We start from the raw sequence: 24,613 nt of genomic DNA, 5'->3' as shown, positions 1-24,613 counted from the left end.
ATGGAAATAAAAGCTGTTTGTGTCCTGAAAGATCAGCACGATGTATATCCTTATGTACATGATTTACCCGACCCTGTCAGCGGCGTCAGTGGAGTTGTCGTTTTTGAATCACAGGTGAGTTTCTCACTGAGGACATCTCCCTGGCCTGGCGGAATCTTCCAGAACATCATCCCCGAACCTCCTGAAATTCGCCCCCCACTTTAACACCATGGCTGTAACAGGAGGGTTTGAATGGCGCTGTTTGGAAGGTTAAACCCAGGCATGAGTTGAGTTAAAATAATGTGAATTTAGTGCCCTTGCTCCCGGATTGAGATAAATCAGCCTTATATATATAAACACAGCAACACTTGGAAATGAACATACTGGAGGTTCATTTTAACATATACAAGACGATTCGGACAAATGAGAGTCATTCTCAAATCTTTACTGTTGGGAAGCTATCATGCAATTTGGTAAGTAAAATGAATCGGCCTTTTCTTAGCTATTATTCTTATTTGATGTATAGTTCATGCCATGTTACTGGTGAGAAATGGAAAATCTAGAATTACTTACAAATCCTCTGTGGTCCAGATTTTAACTTCCTAAAATATTTTGGAAGGTCACCTGTTTCCATTAAATGGGAGATTCACACTAGTTTGTTTTGCTTGGCATTAGACTTTCACACCATAGAGGTATTTATTACTGCAAAATAGTGTTGAACATTTGTAAAATGCAAATCCCCTGAGAAAAGATCAGGTGAAGATCTAGGGACAACCTACCACACTTCTTACAATATATACAGTTTTTGAGGGCTCTTGTGGCGCAGTGATAATGTTCCTCCTTCTGAGTCCCAGGTTCAAGTCCTGCCTGCTCTAAAGGAGTGTAATGATGGCTCTGAACAGGTGGATTCAAAAATATCTACAACTGTATCCGTATCGTTGCCTGTACTTAGTTCAAAGAGCTGTGACCCATTTATAAAATCATGAGAGGTAAATATAGGGTTAATGGTAGGTGTCCTTTCCATAGGATGCTAGACTTCAAGACTAGGGTCATATTTTAAGGTGAGAGGAGAGAGATTTAAAAAAAGACGTGAGGGAAAGCATTTTACACAGAGGATGTGTTTGCGTGTGGAATGAACTACCTGAGGAAGTGGTGGATGTTGGCAGTTACAGTGTTTAAAGGACACTGATAGGCACATGATTAAGAAAGGTTTGGAGGGATATGGGCCAGGAGCTGGCAGGTGGGATGAGTTTAGTTTGGATTTATGTTAGGCGTGGACTGGTTGGACCAAAAGGTCTATTTCCGTGCTGTATGACTGTATGACATATCTATTGCAATAAAATTTCTAAATTATGGAGAAACCCAATACATGCTTCACGTGTCATTTTTAGGAAATTACAATTGTAAATGACCAAGCAGCATGGTTGAATCTGAAATAACTTTTAAAATGGCCTAGCAAGGCAATACGTTCTCCCAAAGTCTAAAAGGAACGAAAGACTGCCGAGCATCAGCCTAGCAATGGAAATGAACAACGACAACCCAGCCCACTCGAACCTGCAAATTTCTCCTTACTAACAACTGGAGACATGATAAAATTGGAAGGGCTGATCTGCAGACTAATTGAATAACAGCCAGATATTGTAAAATTTGCCCCAGACATTACCATCACTATCCCTGGAAATGTCCTATCCTATCAGCAGGACAGAGGTGGTGACACAGTGGCATACAGTTGGAATGGGTTACCTCAAGAGTCCTTAATATTGTCTGCAGGCTTCATGAGGCTGGCATTAAGTCAAATGTGCAAGAAAATTTCCTTCTGATTACCACCAACTGATCTGTACAGCTGATGAATCAGTGCGATTTCATATTGATCACCATTTGGAAGAAGCATGAGAGTAGCAAGGGCACACAAGGCACTACTGGCTAGATCCTAAAGAACATATCTACTAGACTGGATCTGCAGCAGATGATGAGGGAGTCAATCAGAGGGAAAAACCTGCTTGACTTTGTTGCCATTCTATCTGTCACAGATACATGATAGTATTGGTAGGAGTGATGAGTGCACAGTCCTTTTGGAGATGAAGTCTAATGCTCACTTTGAACATATTGTCCAGCATGTCTGTGGCAGGACCAATGTACTAAATGGAACAGAATTTAAACAAATTTAGCAACTCCAAACCAATCATCCGCGATCCATTGTGAGCCAACAGCTGCAAGAGCATTGCATTCAACTACAACCTGCAACTTTATGGTCTTGCATTTTTCCAATCTCCCATTATTAACAAGCCAGTGGACCAATCCTGGTTCTATGAGTGGTGTAGGAAAGCAAACCAGGCACACCTAAAATGGAGTTGCCATAGAAGATTTCATCATGCTAAACACCAGCGGAAGCTGACAGAACTCAGCGATCCCACAATTAACAGATCAGAACTCTGTTGTGCACTCCTGACGTATGCAGTCATGAATGTTGGTGAATAAATTAACAAAGTAACTGAGCAAGGAAGCTCAACAAATATTCCCATCCTCAATAAAAGTGAGGCCCAACGCATCATTGCAAATGTTATGCTGCCTTTGCGGCCATCTTCAACCAGCATCACAAATATAAGTGTTTAGCCAATTTGGTTCTCTTCACATGATATGAAGAATTATGGATGGCCCTTGACATCAGTGCTATATTTGACTAAGTGTGGCTTCAACGAGCTCTATCAAAACTGGAGTCAATGGGAATGAGGGGTGGTGTCAATCTGTTGAGTCCCCAAAGTTCCTCACATTGGTGACCGAGGCCTAATCATCTTCAGTTACTTTATTATTCACCTTTCTTATACCATAGGGTTAGAAATGGGGAAGTTCACTCCTGATTGCACCATTTGTGACTTTCCACACTGGAACAGCCTCGGTTCATGTGTAGCAAGACCTGGATTATGTCAGGACTTGGGCCTATAAGTGATGAGTAGCATTTACACCACACAATTGCTAGGCACTGACAATCTTTAAGAAGAGAGAAGCATCTAACCACCTCACCTTAATATTCAATGGGATGTCCATCACTAAATTCCCCCCACTGTCAACATGTTGGGTTATCAAGGAGACTAGAAACTGAACTGGACCAACCATGTACATACTGAATACAAATGAATGTGTACTGAATAAATAATACTACAAATAAGTATTGAGCACCTGATCCACAATAACCTGTTCACTAACTCCCAGTCTGGCTTCAGCAAGAGTCACTACACATGGTTAACACATGGACAAAAGAGCAGAATTCCAGAAGTATGGTGAGAATGACCATCCTTGACATCAATGCCACATTAGATTGTTCCTGGCTTCATCCATGAGCTCTATCAAAGCTGGATTCAGTGGAAACGAGGGGGGATTTTCTCTGCTGGTTGAAGTCATACCTTGCAGATGAAGGATGGTTGTGGTTGTTCGAGGTCAGTCATCTCAGCAGGAGTCCTTCAGGGTATTTTTCTTTTGAAATCAACCTGTTCAGTGATGCTATGACACACCTATGGATCAATTTAGAATAGGTATTTTAGGAACACTACCACTGCGTCATGAGCCAAGTTCCTTAGTGCTGGGCACAACCATCTTCAGCTGTTTCGTCAATGACCGCCTGCCCATCAAGGTCAGAGGTGGAGATGAAGATTGTACAATTCACCATTTGCAAATCCTCAGATACCAAAGCAGTCCATGCCCAAATGCAGCAAGACCTATACAATATCAAGGCTTCGGCTGATCGGTGGTAAGTAACGTTCAAGCCACACAAATGCTATGCAATAACTATCTCAAACAAGAAAGAACCTAACCATTGTCCCTTAACATTCAATGGCATTACCATCACTGACTACCCCATTATCAACACCCCATGGATTACAATTGATTAGAAAGTGAACTGTACCCTTCATGTAAGTACACTGGCCACAAGAACAGGTGAGAGGTGAGGAATCCTACAGTGAATAACTTGCCTTCTGTCTCCCCAAAACTTGGTCAACATTTACAAGGCTGAACTGAGGAGTATGATGGAATACTCCTTAGTTGCCTGGATGTGTGTGCAGCCAGAATTTCAAGATGCTTGACACCATCCAGGACAGAGATTGGCACCACATTCACTTCCTCTGCCACTGGCATTCAGTGGAAGCAATGTGTACAATCTACAAAAAATTCTGCAGAAATTCACGAAGGCCTAGCACCTTCTATCCCACAATGATTTCCATCCAGAAGGACAAGGCCAGTAGATACTTGGGAATGCAAGTTCCCCTCCAAGCTTCATACTATCCTGGTTTGGAAATCTATTGCTGTACCTTCAGTGTTTTGGGTCAAAACCCTTGAATTCCCTCCCTAATGGCATTGTGGGTCTACCTTTAGTATATGGACAACAGCGGTTCAAAGCAGCGCTGTCTTCTCAAGGGCAATTTAGGGATGGGCTGTAAATAATGGCCTTGCCAGTGATGTCCACGTCCCGTGAGTGAATTTAAAAAAAGACACCACTTGCTAGTTTACCTCCAAGCCACACCTGATCCTGACTTGGACTGATTTGTTGTTCTTTCACTGCTGCTGGGTCAAAATTCTGAAACTTTATTGCAACAGAATCACAGAAGTCTTACAATGTGGATGCAGGCCAATTGGCTGCGTAGGTGTGCCTGCATCCTATGGATTGCAGCGGATCCTCAAGGGCAGTTAGGAATAGGCAATAAATGTTTGCCTCGCCTATACTGTCTGATGCAGTGAACAAATGAAAAAAGTGAGGTGTTAAGTATATTGAGATCGACTGCATCTCCTTCAGTATTACATTTTTCTACCTTCACTAGAGATCATGTCTAACTCTGGTCCCCTAAGAATGGCATGTGATTTTAATTTGATTTCTCATATCATTGACATCCTGGGGTCCTTTTGCATAAAGGAGAGATGACCTAATCCTGTGGCCATGCTAAGGTGGCAGCCTGCACATGTTGATTGTAGGCTGGAGTGATTATGAGTTCCTGAACAAATTGGGAATTTATGTTCTGCAGCTGCCCAGTCTATCTTCAGGTGCTACAGTCAATAACATTTTAAGTACTGAGGGTACACGTGGGGCAATTAGTTGCTCACTATTTCCTGACCTAATGGGGGAGTAAAGTTCTTAATTCAGTTTCAGGAATTCCTGGAGCTGTAATGATGTGTTATCCCAGATCACAATATCTGTAAATGTTAATGGGTATATGTTATGTAAGTTTAGCTCCCTCCATTGGATATATTTGAAATTTTTTTGTGGTTTTGTTGCAAAGCTATTGTGGTATACAACAGGTAAACAAACTCATTAATCTTTAACAGTGAAGCCACATAATCCCACTCCACACAAGCATTGTTTCCAAAGCTAAACTTCTGGAGAACTTAATACCCATTTAGGGACCCATTTTTAAAACTTGTTCGTCATCAATTGGCCAGGCACCATAATTCTTATGTGGTCTCTGTAGTTACCAATGAATTGTAAATTATAAAGTGAGAGATTTTAAAAATCATTCTGCGCTATCTGTTGTGTGGATCTAACTCTGAGTTTTGATAGCCTTCCTGCCTGTGGCATTGTCCACTCACCTGCCTAGGAATTACCCGAGGGCCACTGCCAATACTAATGTCCAAACTAGGTAGAAATTTACAAAATTATGAGAGGCATGGATAGTTGGAATCTTTTTTGCAGGGTAGAAATGTCATTTGCTGGAGGGCGTAGGTTTAAGGTAAAAGGGGCAAGTGTAAAGGAGGTATGAGAGGCAAGTTTTTTACACAGGTGATAAGTGCCTAGAATGCACTGACAAAGGAGGTGGCAGAAGTGGATACAACAGCAACGTTTTAAGAGGCATCTTGACAGATACATGAAAAGGCAGGGCATAGAGGGATATGGACTCCGTAGAGGCAAAAGATTTTTAGTTTAGAAAGGTGCCATGCGTTGGTGCAATCTTGGAGAGCCAAATGACCTGTTCCTATGCTTTCTTATTCGTGTTGGTTGAGGAATAAGCATTATGTAAGATAAAAGGAAAACTCACTTGCTCTTCAAATTGTGCCCCCTTTTAGATGAGATCTCTGACAGGGCAACACTCCCTAGTTTGAACAATTCTGTTTCACTGCAAATATTTGTGAATAGCTTTAAATTATAAATTGTAAGTAAAAATGACAAGGATAACTATAGCATGCATAAATATTTGTAAGTAATTAGTTGAGAACCAGTGTGCCTACCTAGCTGCTGGTAATTGGCCTAGCTGTTAATTTGGGAGCATGTCAAAATCTCCTATACTTTGGCCTTTATGACTGATATCATTGAGAAATGAAAAATCTTTGGCAATGTTTGAATGTCACTTTGGTTAAAAAAACATATTTTGAACTTTTATCTTTATTTATTGTTTTATTTTGTAGGCAAATGGACAAGTATTAATAAAAGGAACTTTTACTGGATTGCCTCGTGGAAAACATGGGCTTCATGTGTGTACTTTCGGAAATCTTTTTAATGGTATGGCCTGTGTTCCAAATGCATTTGTAAATAATTATATTTTATCAATAAGCTTCTTTTTTATCTTGTACAACGTGTATTTTTGCAAATAATTATATTAAATAACATAGATTGATTTGTTTACAGAATATTGTGTTTAATCTTATATTTGTGTTTTGCTCTGTCCCTGCAGCAATAGCTAGATCTTAAACCTCCTTGGGGTAATCTTTTGAAAATTGATATAACACTAAAATGTCAGATCAGCTTGTTATGTTTGCTCTCGCCTGGTACAATCTGCACATAGTTATTAGTAACTGTTACTATTGTTAACAAATATCATGAAAACATTGCGTCATTGGTATGAGACATTGGCTGGAGAGAGGTCCTTCAATGAGATGCTAAATGTCTTTGAATTTCATTTCATGATGTTTATTAAAATGAATAATCATGGAATCATGCAGTATGTAGGTTGGTCCCCCATTTCATCTCTGCCAGTTATTTGTAAGAATTATCATTTTGGACTCGCTCTATTGCTCATTCTAACCCCACATTTTGATTTTTATGTATATAATCCTTTTTAAGAGTTACTGTTGAATCTGCTCAACTATTGTTTCGGGCTGTGTCACACACCCCACCAAGCGAATGAGGAGTTAAAGCTCATTGAAGGCTATTTCCAGTTGAGGTTCCAAAGGCAAAGAATATTATTTGGTGATCTATGTGTGGAGCTGTGCCTTTAAAGTCAGGCTGCTGCAGATTTCTGATAATTATGGAATAAAGACTGTTGATTTCTGGATCTGACAGGATCAGCTTTGCCAGTGTTTTTAAAACCATCACCGCCCTGGATCATTTTGTCACTTAATCATTTTAGTCTATGACACGGGACAGTAGCTAAAGTGCACAGTTTCATCAAGCAGATGACTTTATTGTATAATTCATGAGGGTAGTATAATGTGTGATTCATTAACCTCTATCGTCCATAAGAAAGAGACAAGGGTTTGTTGCGGTGGCTCACTTTGCATATTTGCAGGACGTAACAGATGACATACAAGTTGCCATTAGAGCATTAGAACATCATATAGCAACATATGTAAATAGAGAAGGATTCTACACTACCGATGTATGGCTATGGCTAACTTCATAATATCATAATCAGGGTCTGTGAAAAGTATCCTTGGAGCTACCAGAATAAATTTATCTTGAGACAGCATCCTATGTTACATTGCAGTACAGAGGCGTAACATTGCATTATAGAGGGGACTGCATATGGAAGAGACAAAGCAGAAGTGGGCCTCATCTGATAAAGATGCTCAAGGGAAAGGAGAGGTAATAATGGAAAGTCGTGGCCCAACTCCAGTAGCAAGAACCACGAAGGATCAACATGTCACTCAGTGATTTCACGAAACTGCAGGTCCAATTCACCTGACATCATACACCAAATCATTCTAATTAAAAGTCTTTGTTAAATCTTATACAATTTTCTTCATCCTATATTTAATAAATTCAAAACTTTTTATACAGCTTCTATATTCATTACACTCCAGACTGAAATGTGATTTAAGGATGAAATTAATGGCAAACATAATGCTATTTTGTTAGTTTCTCTTGCAAGTGATCAACTTATACCACTTTTCTTTTAAGAAGCATTCCTAACTACATTGCGAATGAGGGTTTCCTGTCATTGCCTCAAAGGTAATTGTAGACTGTAATGCCTCAGGCAGGGGCATTTTATAAGACTATGGTTGCAGTTTTCTGAGTGCTTGAGTTTGTGAGAGCCAGGAAGTAGACTGCTAAACCTTAGTTGTAGCTGAGTACTCTGACCCAACTCTTTTACTTGTGTCATAGTGAATATTTATTGAGGGGGTGGCAAAAGACCGTAGATCTACAAGAGAGCAGACTGCAGGAGATAAATGGCTCCTTGAAATGACCTATCAATTCAACATGGAGTGCAAAGTTGCGTGAACTGAGAATTCATTATCACCTGCTTTTTACCTCGCAGATGGAAAACGAAAAGCTGTATATTAAAGAAATGTAGAGAGGTTGCGGACCTCAGTGATACAAAAAGATTTGCGTTACGCAAATCACAAAAACTAGTACATATTGGCAGCAAGTGATTAGGAAGGCAAATGGAATGTTGGCATTTATTTCAAAGGAATGGAATATAAAAGTAGGAAATTATTGCTGCAGCTGTATAGGGCCATAGTGAAACCACATCTCAAGTACTATATACAGTTTTGCTATTTGTGGAAATTGTTTAATTGCATGAGAAACAGTTCAGAGAGGGTTCGCTTGACTCATCCCTGGGATGAATGGCTTATCATAAGAAGGAGGTCGAGCTGGTTGGTCCTGTAGCTATTGGAGTTTAGAAGAATTAGGGGGTGAATCTTTTTGAATAATGTAAGACTCAATGGGGAGTTATGGAGAAGATGTTTCTTCACCTGATGAAAGGAGCAGTGCTCTGAAAGCTTTGATTTCAAATAAAAGTGTTGGATTGTAACCTGGTGTTGTGTGACTTCTGACCGAATCCACTGCAGTCCAACACCGGCACCTCCACATCTTGTTGGGAAGACAAGAACGATATCTTACAGTTTGAAAATAAGAGGTCTTCCTGTTTAAGCTGGACTTGAGGATACATTTTCTTTCTCTGATTTTGTTATTCTGTGAATTTTATTTCCCAGTTGTGGGTAGTGGTGATTCTGATAGCCAGTGTGAAGGTTGGTGATTAGCAGGCTGTTGCAACTGACATTGCTGGACATTTTAGTCCTCTTTTTGAAGTCCAGTCTATCTTGATGTGTAATGCTAACTTCCAAAATGTAGAAAATGACCTCTGAATTGTACAAAGGAAAATTTCAGCAAAAGTATTTTTTTAAAACTCAACCTTTCCCACTTGCAGATAGAAAACAACTGACAACTAAGTAATCACTGACATCTTTGCCTGTAATTGACTTCAACCCTGGCACGCAATGCTTTGGTTTCACTGGTAAGTTTCAAGAAGCTGGTGAAACTTTTGGATCACACTTTTAAGTGAAAGATAGTGTGTCAATATTATTCTATTTTAGCCTTTGAAAATTAACGTTTTATCTTTCTCGAGGGAGCTCTGTGTGCACAGTCTAATGCACGTCAGTGAAATGTAGAAATCACTGTTACAACCCTCAATGATTTTTTTATTTTTCTTTTGACCAAGAATCAAAATGCAATTAACTTCCAAACCTGGTCTCATAAGCAAATATCAGTTTGTTCTTTTTTTTAAACAAGTTGATGCTCATAGTCCAAAGGTCACCTTTAGCTCTTAGCTCACAGTTCACAACCCCAAATCAAAAATGAGAAAGAAAAAAAAAATCAGTTAGCTTTATGTTTTGAAAATCAAAGCAAGAGTTGTTATTTTGCTAGTTCAAGGTGCTGTATGAACTTATCCATAAACAATTACAAAGATTGAAGACAGGTGACCAGTATACTCAGATACACAGGAAGGATTGTAATTGTCTTGAAAATAGTCATTTAGTTTTACATTAAAGTGGCAGGCATTTGTTTTTCTTGCTTTTTTTCCTCCTTTGCCAGTCACTTTTGCATTCATTATCTACTTATGCTAAGTGAAGTAGGTCATCATTCAAAGAAAATAACTGTCCTCTTTGTTGTAATTTGGAGTTCTAAAATACATACTTTATTTTTAGGTTATCATAGTATTGGACCTCATTTCAATCCCCGTAAGAAAATTCATGGTGGGCAACAAGATAATGAAAGGTGTGTATCCAGACCCTTCCTAAATAAACAATGCATGTTAGATCAGAAAGTAGAAAGGCTGGGTTTTGAATTAAATATTAAATATTCAAAATAGATACCAGCATTGGAGAGAATTCAAATATTTTAATGAGTCTTCAAGGAACAAGAAGTCAAATGGATTGCTGCCATTTGAACCTTTCTCGATAAATTTCATCCTGAGGACAGGATTTAATTCCTTGATAAATTAATTATATATTGTATTCACTGCCTGAAAATATTCATCTGACAACAATTTGCTTTCTATTTTGAATAACACTTTCTTGAACTACCCGGAATATAACCTTAGGGTATATTTTGATCGTTTTAATTCTACTAAGGGATTACGAGTCTGCAGGAAAAATAAAGTTCACAAAGAAAGAAAGAATTCTACTGCTTTTGTAATTTTCATACCTAATGCTTTGAAACAAATTCTTGCAAATACTTTCGATAAATATTGATACTCCAGGGAGTAGGTTTGTGTTATTAGGATTATATGATAGCTAGATTTGTGCAGAGCATCATGTTGAGATAATTCCACCAACACTCATGCTTCTTGGACAATATGATCATCTGTAGTGGCTTTCCTAATTGGTACTGAAAACAACAAATGCTGGAGATCACAGCTGATCAGACAACATCCATGGAGAGACAGCAAGCTAACTTGAAACGTCAGCTTGCTCTCTGTCTCTCCATAGATGCTGTCTGACCCACTGTGATCTCTAACAGTTGTTGTTTTTAGTGCACATTCCAGCATCTGCAGTAATTTGTTCCCAATTGGTATCCCTTCTTAAAAATTAATAACATATCTACTTATGCATTAGGGGTAAGCCATTTCAGTCCCCTGTAACAGGATTAGCAGCACAGACAGGATGCCCTGACAATGAAATCCTATGGGTGGAGACTCTATTTCCCTTCCCTGCTAGAAAATATACAGACAGCCTGTATTATGTGGCAAAGGTGCAGTGCATCTTAAGACTGTGTTTCACCAAAGAGGTTATTGGCCATCCCTGACATTCTCTGGGTGACCCCAAGCTATGTTCTACTGACTGCAGGGTGTTATTCATTGGAGGAAATGAAAGATCGCTATGTCCCAAACTTTTACGCGGTGGATCATTCCAGTCATTGATGAGGGATCTATTCAATAGCAGCCAGCTCACTGGTTTTTTTCATGCTACAAGACAATTGATTAGACCCACGTAGAATCAAAGGAACCAAATCAAAACCAGTTAGATCGACATGAAAGAACTGTATTTGCTCAACATTTAGCTTGTCTGTCATGTACAGAAATGTATAGCACATGTCAGTACACATATTCAGTTTAGGCATGAATTTTCTTATTGTGTTAAATAGTTAAATACTGTCAGTGAGTCCACGTAGTGTAAAGTTCTACAAGCTTTGTTCTGATTTATTTTTCTAATTATAATATTGTAATATATTCCAGGCACGTAGGAGATCTAGGCAACATTGAAGCTAATGAAGATGGTGTTGCTGAGTTTCAAATAGAAGATCAACTCATTAGTCTTTCAGGAATTGAATCTGTTATTGGTCGGGCCATGGTGGTAGGCATTAAAAATAACCCTGTTTCCGTCATAAACAGATATTCTCAACAAAATTTACTTCAACCTACAAATATATAAATGCCCAGTGATGCAATAGATAAATATATACATTTTACATAATAACAAGTTCACCATCTGATTTAACATTTGATTAAATAGTTTTCAGAAGAGTGATGTGAAAGTTGAAGGAAGTATTAGTTAAGTTGCGCCATGGAACTGGCTGAAACTGGGGAACTGCTTAGATATTCTTCCTGTCATTATGGATATTAACCTGAAATGTGTAAAAGACTGCAAGGATATATTAATTATGGGATATTTAAGTTACCCATTAAGCTGTAAGAAACTCATGCCTATTGGAAAATGCCTTACTGTAAAATGCATCTTAGTGTTTTTGCATTGCAAAAAGCAGCAGTCCTACTATTGTCCACACAATCTTGTCAAATCCGACTGTTAACTCGGAATCAAATGGTGAATTTCTTCATTTGAGTGTGTACACTTATCAATTTAAAATCAAGGTTACATGCATTTTCAGTCAGCATATTTGTAGAGAAGCAAAATCCGATGTATTTTTCCAAAGCCTTACACACCTCACAGTGAAACAAAATATCTGCTAATTGTATAAGTTATAAAATGAGCACAGAAGTTAGCCAGATGGAGTTTATTTCCACAGTTTTCAATCAAGATGTTCCCTGTTTAAGTGAAACCCTACATGGAATTTTGACAAGCTAATGGCACATGAGCTCGAACTTGTCCTATCTGATCCTTGTAAGTGCTTGCTTTAAGCATCATGAGTTAAAAGCTAGGATTGATAACCATAACTGATATTTCCCCTCCTGAAATCCAGAGACTGGTAACAGAATGATGATAAAGTAAAATGGCTGGATTAGTAATCCAGAGACCCAGATCAATTCTCCAGAAGAATAAATTTAAAATCCCACCGGGATATTTAAAGTCAATTAATTAGTAAATCTGGAATACAAACCTTGCTCCAGTAATGATGACCGCAAAACTACTGAATAAGAAAACCATCTGGTTCACTGATTTCCACCTGGGAAAAAAATCTGGTGTTTTTACATGGTCTTCTTCTGTGGCGACTCCAGACGTGTGGCAACATAGTTGACAACTGACCTCTGAAATGGCCTAAAGTATTAGGCTGTTGTATCAAACCACTGCAGAAAAATTGAATAAGAAGCTGACACTTGGTGTTGTCTGTGACTATGCATGCGTGCCAATCTGGAAACATGTATGCACATAATTCCAGACTCACTACTCGTTGCACAGAATTCAGATGACATCATATGCAAAGGAAGTGCACATGCACAGAAAAGAAGCATAGTATTGAAACAAAGTTCAGCAGGGAAGTATGAGGACATGGGAAGGAGTGAGCTGGTGGGGAGTTAGGACAGGGCGGAAGGGGGAGTGAGATGGTGGGGAGTTAGGACGGGACAGAGACAAGTGAGGATTGGAGAGAATGTGAATGTTGTGGAGGGAAGTGGGAAGTGAAGGGGAATGATGACTGGGGACATAGTATTGAGGATGTGAGAGGCAGGGGAAAGTGAGGCTCCTTTGCTACCACAATCTCTTTCCCCCCTTCACTACTGTACCCTTCTTCCTCCCCTTTCACAGCTGCATTCTCTTTCTCTCCACTTCACACCCACCCCCTCTCATCCTTCTTCACAGCATATCAAGTTTAAAACCAAACCAATTTAAACGCACGTGTGAATGTATGCTATCAGTAGACACAGCTCATGAATAAAACTGGATGGACTACCTGATACTGACCTATGCACGGGATACTGTCCAAGCTGATCTTGGCATTATCCTATTTGCTAACATATGGGAGCGTAATAAAATTTGGTAGAGTTGTCCCATAGACTAGTGAAGCAACGATGCATAGTAATACTTAGCAATCATGCACTACAACCAATGTCCCAGTTCCCTCCAACCATCCCGAGGTGTGACCTGAGCAATTAGAATTTGAGGCACAACTGTATTTAATTGCGAGGGAATAGCCTTTGGATTCTCAGTGTTGAACACTGTACAACATGAAGTCTTATGGCATCGAGTTAAGGAAATTTCTTGCTGACTACCATCTTTTATCCTCCCACATCTGATGAGCCAGTACGCTTCCATTTCATACAGTACTTTGGAGGTTCACAAGGATGCCGAATGGTATCTTGTTGAGGACATCAAAGCCCATAATGAAGAGTGGTGTGGGTAGTGTCACTGCTGGAGAAGTTCTGCAGGAGATGCATTCAGTCTGTTCTGTGGTTATAAGAGAACCAGTAGCACTTTCGAAACCTATAGTCACTACCATCTAGAACAACAAGAGCAGCAGACACGTGGGAACGCCACCACCTGCTAATATCTCTCCAAGCTTCTCATTATGTTGACTTGGAAATATATTGTTGTCATTTCTTCAGTGTCATTGAGTCAAAATCCTGGAATTCTCTCCCTAATGGCATGTGGGTCTACCTACATCAAATAGACTACAGCAGTTCAAGTAGGCAGATCATCATCATCTTCTCAAAGGCAACTTGGAAAAGGCAGTAAATGCTGTATAAACCAGTGATGCCCATTTGTTATGTGGTTGCATGTTTTAACAGGCTTTTTGGAAAGAGTGAAAGATTGTGGATACTGATTTTCTTTTTAAACAGGCTAATGCAAAAACAGTGGAACTTTTTATAACAAGATATTTCTTGAAAGTCACAACTTTTTGATAGCTGCTTCTTTACTGTAGACCCCTACCAGGCTTAATGACTGTCAGGTCACAACTTTTGCTTTAGAGATTGTTTAAATTTTCCAGTTGGTGATGAAACTGTGGGAGCGAAGGAAAACCTTTCATAGTACAGCACTTCTGTTTATAAAAATTTCTTTTGTGGGTCCAGCGTGGTACCTGGAGACCTGTTGCAGTCTGAATACCTGTTGTCCTCCTGAAGTAGATGTGGAAGAATCCTTGATACTGTGCTTTCTGATCAAGCTGCATTGACAAAGATCCCATTTTATTTATATTTTTGAAGAAGGGTCCTGACCCGAAATGTCAACTTTGCTGCTGCTCTGATGCTGCCTGGCGTACTGTGTTCCTTCAGCTCCACACTGTGTTATCTCTGACTCTAGCATCTGCAGTTCTAACTATCCCATTTTATTTGTATTTGTTTATATTTGGTAATGTCCCTCTTTGTGTGCCAGATCATCAGACCAGACAGCCATCTGAACATTCCACACTTTATACTTTCTTAAGCTTTCACGTAGCAAGACTTATTGACCATTATCTTTTTCCGTTTTACCCTGTGTATTTGTGTGTAAATTTTGAGTTATTTACAGGGGTAAAAATTTATGTTTTCATATAACAATGTGTGTTATGCAGTTTTATGTCATTATTGAATAAGTTGATTTGTAATAAATCACTAATTTTATGTGCATTAAAGAAACTTGGCTGATGGATCTTTTCATTGTAGGTCTAACATAGAGAAAGCGTATGATTGGACAAATTGAGGACCTTGACTGCAGACCCTTACCTGATTCTAGACTCTCCCATCAGGGTAAATACCTCTCTGTATCTACCCTGTCAAGTCTTCTAAGTAACCTATTTTGTTTCAGGAAGGTCTCCTTTCATCATCCTAAACTCCAATGAGTACAAACCCAACCTGCTCAACCTCTCCTCATAAGAAAATCTCTCCATACCTGGGATCAATCTAGTGAACTTTCTCTGGACTGCCTGCTTTACCTGTACATATTCCCTTAAATAAGGGGACCAAAACTGTTCTTTAGAGAGGTTTACAAAATCTTGAGGGGCAAGAATAGGATGAACAGCCAAGGTCTTTTTCCTGGGGTGGGGGAGTCCAAAACTAGAGGGCATAGGTTTAAGGTAAGAGGGAGAAGATTTAAAAGGGACCTGAGGAGTGACGTTTTCATGCAGAGACTGATGCGTGTATGGAATGAGTTGCCAGAGAAAGTGGTGGAGATGGCTACAGTTACAACATTTAAAAGGCACCTGGATTGGTATGTGAATAGGATAGGTTTAGAGGTATATGGGCCAAATGCAGACAGATGGGACTAGGTCAGATTGGGATGTCTAGTCGGAGCGGACGATTTGGACTGAAAGGTATGTTACCATGATGTATGACTGTGATTCTGTTCCAGCTATTGTCTGACTAGTGCTTTGTATAGTTTTAGCAAAACCTTCCTATCTTCATACTCCATTTCCTTTGAAAAAGGGCCGATAGTCTATCTGCCTTCCGTGTTACCTGCTGAACTTAGATGCTGGCCTTTTGTAATTCATGCAGTAGGACCCCAAATACCTCTGTGCTATCTCCATTTGAATAGTAGCTCTTCTGTTTGTTTCTGCCAAAGTGCAGAGCCTCTCATTTTCCCACTTCATATTCCATTTGCCAAGTTTCTGCCCAGTCACTTAAATTGTCTGTGTCTCTCTGTAGACTCTTTGTGTCATCCTCAGCACCTGCCTTCCCACCTATTTTGGTGTCATCCGCAAATTTGGTGATGTATATATTCACTTCCCTCCTCCAAGTCATTTATATTGTAAATAATTGATTCCTGAGGCATTCGACTAGTACAGATTGCCATTGTGAAAATACCGTGTTTTATTCCAACTCTGTCTATTATTAGTTAGACAATCTTCCATCCATGCTAGTACACTCCAGGACACCCTAGTCCATTTGTCGACCACCAATACCATTCCCCACTTCCCACAGCACCTTCTCATGTAACTGCAGAAGGTGTGACACCTCCTCCTTTACCTTCCACCTGCTCACCATCCAAGGGTCTAAATAGTCTTTCCAGGTGAGGCAGCATTTCACCTGTATCTCCTCCAATCTTATGTATTGTATTCGTTGTACCCAATGTGGTCTACTCTATATTGGAGAAACCAATGCAGACTGGATGACAGCTTTGCAAAACATTTCCAGTCCATGCGCAAGCATCACCCCAACCTTCCTGTAGCTGGTCATTTTAATGCAGTGTCCTCCTCACATGCCCATTTGTCTATCATTGGCATGCTGCAGTACTCCAATGAATCACAGCGCAAATGGGAGGAACTATATCTCATCTTCAGACTAGGCACTTTACAACCTTCTGAACAATATTGAGTTCAACACCTAATTGTGAACCCAGTCTCATTCCTTCCCTTTCTTTTAGCTTTGCATTTTCTGCCACCATGTCCTCTCTCCTTTCCCTCCACCCCAGTGGGACTGTCTATTATTTCTACTCTGGTAGTTAGATACACCATTGTTCTGCCATTCTAACATTCTGATCACTTAATCTAAGCTATCAACATCTTTTCTCCCCCAGACTCCATCCTCCTCTCCCCCCCCATATTGCATAAATGCTGCCCCTCCACACTTCATGTCAGCTGTGATGGAGAGTCACCTAGACTCAAAAAATTAGCTTGCTTTCTTTCCATGGAAACTGAAAGAACTGCAGATGCTGTAAATCAGAGCCAAAAATAGAAATTGCTGGAAAAGCTCAGCAGACCTGGCAGACCTGCTGAGCTTTCCCAGCAATTTCTATTTCTCTCCATGGATACTGCCTGACCTGCTGTGATCTCCAGCATTTTTTTTGTTTTAAGTACTATGTACAGCATCATGGGCACTTGCCTTTTTAATTAATCTTATATGCGGGATCTTATTGAATATCGTTTGGAAATCCGAAGATATTAAATCTACCAGTTACCCTTTAAGTATCCTGCTTGTTAATTCCTCAAAGAAGTTTTATCAATTTGTCAAACTTGATTTTCCCTTCATGAAGTCATACTATGCTTGGTTGTATTATATATTTGTTAATGCTTTCTATTACATCCTTCATGTTTGTAATTACGTATTGCCTGTGGAATAAAGAATCCTTGCTTCATTATCTTTGGACCTGTGTGTTCAAATGTCATATTACATTAAGGACTCTGTAAAAGTTTGCTTTATAGTCTCCAATGTTTTCAGCAATATCTAATAGTTACAAAATATACTTCTTTGAAAGCTATTGCTGAGATCCTGATCTGTATTTTCACAGCTATACACAAATGAGAGAGCAAATTCCTACTCCACATCTGGCAGCAGTTCTGTTTGTATATGTGTTGTGGGTTTGAGATTAAATCCCTTAAATTTGTCTGTAGCTTGCATGATGTTCTGTATTGTATCTTCAATGAGTTGGCATCTCATTTTTATGGCCCTAATACTGGCATGCTCTCTACACTCTTCATTGAACAAGAGTTGCCGCACTTGACTATAGAGCACGGGATATGCCAGGCCAGATGGTCGGCAGAGATGACCCCCTCCACAGCCTGCTGCTTGGGCCTCTTTATAACCAGCCTGGCCAGGTCCAGAAGCAGACCCACAAGGAGGTCCTCAGGTCTCCTCATACCCGTCTGCACCAAACACCCAAAGATCAGGAACGTGAGACCGTTGTGCAAACAAAACTACAACAAAAGATTTTTCAAATAACCAGAAAGGAAGTGTGAATGCTCACAACCAACAGAAGCACAGTTGATGGACTTTACAATGCCCCAAAATAAACAGTTGGGCTGGGAGTCCGTGAGCAACCACAATCTGTGGTTATATGGGACTGCTGCATGCAACACCCTCCACCACACGTTCCCAATAGAAAGTAGGAGGACACCTACATAGAGACCCCTCTACTGGGGATCCCCTACACCTGGTGGCAAATAAGCATGCCAAAGCATATCTGGGTGGCAGATGTAGCAGTCAAGGTACATGGTGTGCAGCAGCAGCCTGTACAAAAATGCCTCTTCGCAAGGTGGAAAGACACACTACCCATACCTAAGAGGCAAGCCCTCCAGCTTTTTGCTCAACAACATAAATTTTGCCACGTGTGTCCAGCCACGTGATGACTATGTGGGTTCAAAGTCCGACTCCTTCTTGTATCTTATTCCAACCCCTCCCTGATATTCCGATTTTGGAGAAATCCTTGCAGTGATTGAAAGGTCAGTTCTGTATGTGATCATTTAATGGTTTTCTCCTCAGTGCTTTTCTTTCAGCGCCCTTGAACGGCGTCTTGAATGCCTCATTTAATGTCTGGCTATTGTCTCATTGATTTAGCCATCTTCATCAGAAGGTATGGTGCACCCAAGGGAGTCAAAGAAGATATAGTGTGGGGAATATCCTGGGATAAGTCTGGGAAGTTATTAAATGCACATCCCAGCTCCAGACAATACACAAGCCATTTTCATTTACTTTCACGAGGCAAGGTGTGCAGATGATCATGCAGACCATGGCTGAATCATTCACATGGTTCTTTAACCATTGGATGATATGGGGTTATGCAGCTCTTTGCGCTGCTATAGACTTTGCAGAACTTGTGTAGTATTATGCTTTTGAACTTGCGCCGCTGATCTCTGTGAATACATAATGGAACATTAAAATAGAAAAACCAATCACGCAAACAGTTTGACTATACTTGAGGCCTTTTGGCCACAGGTGGAAATAGCCTGCATGACCTTGGTGAAGACATTTGTATAAGTACAAGAAATTGCTCAGTCCTGTTATTGTCAAGAGCTGTAAAATTCATTTCAAGGATCCCGTGAGGTGACCAAGGGTCCCAAATGAGGGCAAAACCGATTTCTTGCTTGAACCAAAGTAAACTTCTCATAATTTCAAGAGTAGTCATCAATGATAGCCATCATTTTGAGACAATAAAAACGTTCTCTGGTCAGGGCAGTGACCTTCCTGTCACATGGTGTCTTGCTTGATCATGAATTGCTACCAAAACTTGACACTTGAGGATATTGGGAAGGCTGAGTTGCTTCACCTCTCTCTCCTTGTCATAAAGCGTTTGAGAAAGGACTGTATTCTCCTGTTCCAGCACCTCAATAGTTTCTGTGTCAGAATCCCTCATCAGCTGGAGCCGGGCTTTTAGATATTCAGCCTTACTGTAATGGTATGGTCTCCTGATGTCCTCGATGTCTGAGGTCCTCTCTTGAGAGATTGATGGCAGAGGTGAGGCAACCTGGTTTGAATCTGACTCATCACTCAATCCTGTGGCAGTCAATGAGTCTTAGTCCAATTGTCATAGGAAATTCAGGTCAGAATCATGCCTTTGACTTGAAACATGGGTATGGGTAAGAAGTCAGCCAGAGACCACCTCCAATTGGGCAGGAGCAGGTGCCCTATGGGTTCAGTCTTCTGTCTGAAAGCAACGGTATTTGCATTACTTTAGCATCGCCTGTACCAGATCTCAAATGGAAACCATGTGAGTTCAGCAGCCTGCTCCAAGTTTGGCAGAAGTTTGAAAGTAGCTGAATGGGTTGTTGTCTGTAAACACTTCAAACTATGCACTGATCAGAATGTCTCTGAACTTCTGGGAAAATAGCCCGCTTCAAATTTAGCAGTTTGAGTTTCATCCCAGAATAATTCTCCATGTTCCTCTCGTTCAGTTTGAGATTTTGACTGACACAGGTGATCTAACTACGCTGCCCTGAATCATGACAGCACTACTCCTAGGTCAAGAAAACTGGCATCAGTTGTTAGCATGAAAAAGTGTTGGAAATTTGGATAATGAAGAGACAAGCTTCTGGTTGAGAGTGCAAAAGGAACCTTCATTTACTGTGTCTGGCTCCCTGTGGTGCTCCGTGACATATGACTCCTTGTACATCCTTTCCAGCCATTCCTTCACCTTTCTCTGATTTCATCAGTGGGGCAGCAAACTTTGCACAAACCTCTTTAATGGTCTTCACTCACATTGAGGCCCATGGATACCTTCAATCTGATTGCCATATCTCTATGTAATACATTTTGCAAAGTGGAAGAAGGGTCCAGACTCGAGGCGTCAGCTTTCCTGCTCTTCTGATGCTGCTTGGCCTGCTGTGTTCATCCAGCTCTACACCTTGTTATTATCTTGCAATGTGGAAAGATGTTTTCACATGAGACAGTAGGAACTGCAGATGCTGGAGAATCCGAGACAACAAGGTGCAGAGCTGGATGAACACAGCAGGCCAAGCAGCATCATAGGAGCAGAAAGGCTGACGTTTCGGGCCTAGACCCTTCATCAGATGCTCATGGATGCTCCGGTTTCCAGTTTTGCCTACAATTTGTGCTATTGCTGCATCTGAGGGCATGTAGTCTGAATTTGGTAAAGACTTCTTTTGGTATTACAAATGATATTCATCAGGTGGAATGTATTTGTATGCTTAATTTTTGTGTATTAATGTGCACTGGGTCTGGCTTCTCTTAATGTCAAACAATTTGTTGTGGCCTTTACTTTCTGTATTGACACTTTCTGTATTCTCTGGTACCATACGCATTATGTATTTTGTTAAAAGCTGTGCAATTTCTGTGTGGTTTAATGAGGCTGCACCATCCACTCAACTTGCCTATATTGTGTAGTGTGAAGTATTAGATCCCAGAACAAAGATACTGTGTGTAGTATTTCTAGAGTGCTGCAGAAAAATAAGTGTTTGATCATTTTTCAATTTCACATTGTTCCTGCTGCTGCATGTGAAATGGTTGAAATTGTATATTTCCTGTCAAATCTTCAAAACTCATGCTGCCACCAGGTGACATTATGCATTTAATTGTACCAATCATAGAACAAGGACTTGTAAAACAATAGTGTGATTTCCTTATTTGAAGTCAAGACTGTATACGTAGGGTTAACTGAAAGGGTGAGTAGGCACATCCTCCAGGAGACTGCTGATGTATTCTGAATTTAGAGTCATGAGACTGCTACGTTACATGCTGTTGTTTTCCAGGGTTTGTGATCAAAGTTATGTAATACAGGCAGTTGAGGATTTATCGCAATTTTCTGATAGTTTATTGAGTTTGTTCAGAAGCAGCAGTTTAGATACAATACATCAATTAATTGGATAAAGAAAGTGTACAACGGTGACAACTGGGGATGGTTCACATACTAGAGGACAAACAGCCTGTCAGTGCGGAACTTTCAAGGTGCCATCTCTCCATTATCTGAAATTAGCATCCTGCTCCAATTGTTCTGTCAGCTTTGGAAGCCCACATTCATCCTTAATTGGATGTCACACCTGCCCTTTACCCATTAATTAGCCCATTCAGGGCAAATCACTGCCAAGCCACCTTTTCTCCCACTGTTTTTCTGTGATTGTTCTCTGAACAATTCTGTAATTTTGTGATTCTGACCTTTATTGTGTATTTGTGTGATGCAATGGTAACATCATCAGCCGTTTTGGGCCGGAAACAGCTTAGTCTAATCTTACTGCCTGCAGAGTGAACACCTCCTTAATAAAGCTCCAGCTGTTCAATACTTCGACATCCTGGTCCTTCTTGAAATGTAACACAAGATGAAAACTGGTGACAAGGATTAAACCTGCTTTGTGAAACACTGGGTCTGCCCGCTGATTCGTCCAAAAAAGTCATGATTCTCACTGCAGATCTTAGATGTGCTTTGATAAAAAGAAATCACAAAGTAGAAAATATTGCAGCCATTTATTTAAGTACTCAGTTTTTTGGTGTTTCTTTCCAATCATTGTTGCCACTGGCTTTTCCTCATGACAGCCAGAGAATAAGCGCTTTTTCAGCCCTAGTCTGTTTCAATTCAACAGTCAAAAATCCATCTCTGCATCTGTCACATAGAGAGCCTTTTGAAATTGCAGGTGAGGTTTCTTGCATGTTGAGATCTCATGATTGTGCAAACATGACAGGAGAGGAAGCTTTTTCACACTTCCCTTGAGGGCTAAGGATTTGTTTTCTGGCTCATTTCATTACAAATGTTAATTTTATCTCAAGGTTTTTTTTTAGTATAACCTTGTTGCTTTCATGAAGCCTTTGTGGTCAGGTGATGGCACTAACAATTATAAGTTGCCATTTATGGTCCTCTTTTAAAACCACTTCAGTCCATGAAAGTCCCAGGTATTGAATCAGACTGTGGTATTCAAAGATCCATAGTCTATATCATTGTGAATGTTGAACATTGGTTTTTGACCTTGCATGTTCTGAAACAAAGAACAAGAAATTGAAAAAGCAAGTAAATGAGCAAAGGTTTTAAGAGGCAATAGTCAAGATGATTTGCAATGAACTATTATTCATATACTTTATAAGCGTAATCTTCATGCAGTTGAAATCAGATTAATCATATTGTTAACTTATAAATACTTTTTTCAATATGATAATTAATAAAACTCTGTTTATTGTAGTGCGGCTGCCAACATAGTGCTGGTATAATTGTGAAAATGAAAATCATTGGATATTACATACGGGTGCAATTTCATTGTCTATTTGTTTGATGATTTGTCTTGATGCAGGCCTATTTTTGTAGTAACTATATTAATATACTCTTTCCATATACCCTATCTAACTTTGAAAAAGAGACCAATATTTTCTAAAGATTGAAGATTAAAGTTCTTACGACAGTGCATAATAAAAGTGAGATCTTCCTTTAAAAGAAAAGTTAATTTGTGCAGCTTTGCTTCTTTGCCTGCTGAAAATCAGGCCGTTCATTTAGTTATGGCTTGCTACTGCTGATAATACAACTTTGATGCATATGTGTCTCTGTACCTTATTTGGTCAGAAAGCGATAGATAATTTGAGATTCTTCCTCAAATTTGGGAGTAAATTTTTTAAATCTACCCTTGAAAGGGAAAATGCTCTGGGCATTTATCGGAAATTGCTATTACGTTATTTAATGCATAAAATGATTAATCTGATTCCTTGTGTGATTCTGTTTGCATGCCAAAGATGAATCTATGATTGTTTTAAATAAAGACACTTGTTTTTTTTACTTTTTAAAGATTCAAGCAGAGGAAGATGATCTGGGAAAGGGTGAAAATGAAGAGAGCCTTATTACAGGGAATGCTACTACAGGTTTAGCCTGGGGAGTCATTGGAATAGCTGATGTTACTGTCAATTAAAAAAGTGAAACTGCAGCACAAATGTCTAGCCAGTTCCAAGTCAGCAGTCAAATGTTAGTAAAAAGTGTTTCCACATTGAATTTAATATTTACTGATGTAGTACAATGCAGAGAATATGCATTAGTTTTGTTCCAATTTGTTTTGAAGAGATGCGTTTATCCCGTATTAAATGTCTCAAAACAAAATTTGTTCATTTTCTTTTACCAAATGTCAATAAAGTTTGTTACCAAAATGTGAGTCTGTTTGAATGTACATTTTATGTTGATGCACCAGTTAAATATTACTGCCAAATTTTATTAGTCAATCTCGTACATAGATCAGATTTAGAACCATTCTATGCAACTGTGACATTTAACACCTCAATGAGATCGCATTCCTCTGAAGAAGTTTAAGTTTTCCAATTTCATGAAACAGAGCAGAGAGATCAGAACAATTCCTAAAGGACAGAGGTGTTAGACTGGGTATGCAGCAAGTTATTAGGGAACCAACAAGAGGGAAATCTCTACCTCACTCTGTCTTCACCAGTCTACCTTTTGAAGATGAATCTGTTGATGATGATATGAGGAGCAGTTACCGCTTGCATCATTCTCTGGGAAACAATGTTCTGACTTCATATTGAGGATATCCTCCATTGTATTGTGTGGCACCACCATCGTGCAAACTGGACAAACTTTGAATAGATCTAGCAACTTAAAACTGGTGCTTTGTGTCCATCAGCAGCAGAAATATATTCAACCACAATCTGTAAACTCGTGGCCTGGCATATCCCCTACTCTACCATTACCAACCATCTAGGAATTCAACCTAGTTCAATAAAGAATGCAAGGGGACATGCCAGAAGCCACAGTCATACCTAAAAATAAGGTGGCAGCCTGATGAAACTACAGCACAGGACCACTTGCACACTAAACATGCAAGGGCAACGTGCAAAGATGCAAAGACAGGATAATTGATTTAACAACAAACAGATCAGATCTATGCTGTTCTGACCATATTTGGACCAAGGCTGTAATGAGG

General features: G+C 39.7%; 1 protein-coding gene across 1 annotated transcript; it reads left to right on the top strand.

Moving 5' to 3' along the window:
• Window positions 1–23,596, top strand: LOC109911773 (superoxide dismutase [Cu-Zn]-like). The gene is made up of 5 exons (XM_020511151.2): window positions 1–114; window positions 6,367–6,460; window positions 10,108–10,177; window positions 11,637–11,754; window positions 23,477–23,596. Exons 1-5 carry the CDS (start codon window positions 1–3, stop codon window positions 23,594–23,596), a joined length of 516 nt encoding a protein of 171 aa, XP_020366740.1.
• The last annotated feature ends 1,017 nt before the right edge of the window (window positions 23,597–24,613 follow it).

The sequence above is a fragment of the Rhincodon typus genome, chromosome 11 (assembly GCF_021869965.1).
Source record: "Rhincodon typus isolate 14 chromosome 11, sRhiTyp1.1, whole genome shotgun sequence".
NCBI classification, from domain to species: Eukaryota; Metazoa; Chordata; class Chondrichthyes; order Orectolobiformes; family Rhincodontidae; genus Rhincodon; species Rhincodon typus.
Note: the sequence above shows the minus strand (reverse complement) of the source record. Positions and strands in the feature narration are given on the sequence as shown.

Excerpts from the sequence above, each read along its gene's own strand:
- LOC109911773 (XM_020511151.2), top strand. The coding sequence starts at position 1 with ATGGAAATAAAAGCTGTTTGTGTCCTGAAAGATCAGCACGATGTATAT. Across the intron at positions 115-6,366 it reads TTGTCGTTTTTGAATCACAG|GCAAATGGACAAGTATTAAT; the intron begins GTGAGTTTCTCA and ends TTTATTTTGTAG. Across the intron at positions 6,461-10,107 it reads TTTCGGAAATCTTTTTAATG|GTTATCATAGTATTGGACCT; the intron begins GTATGGCCTGTG and ends CTTTATTTTTAG.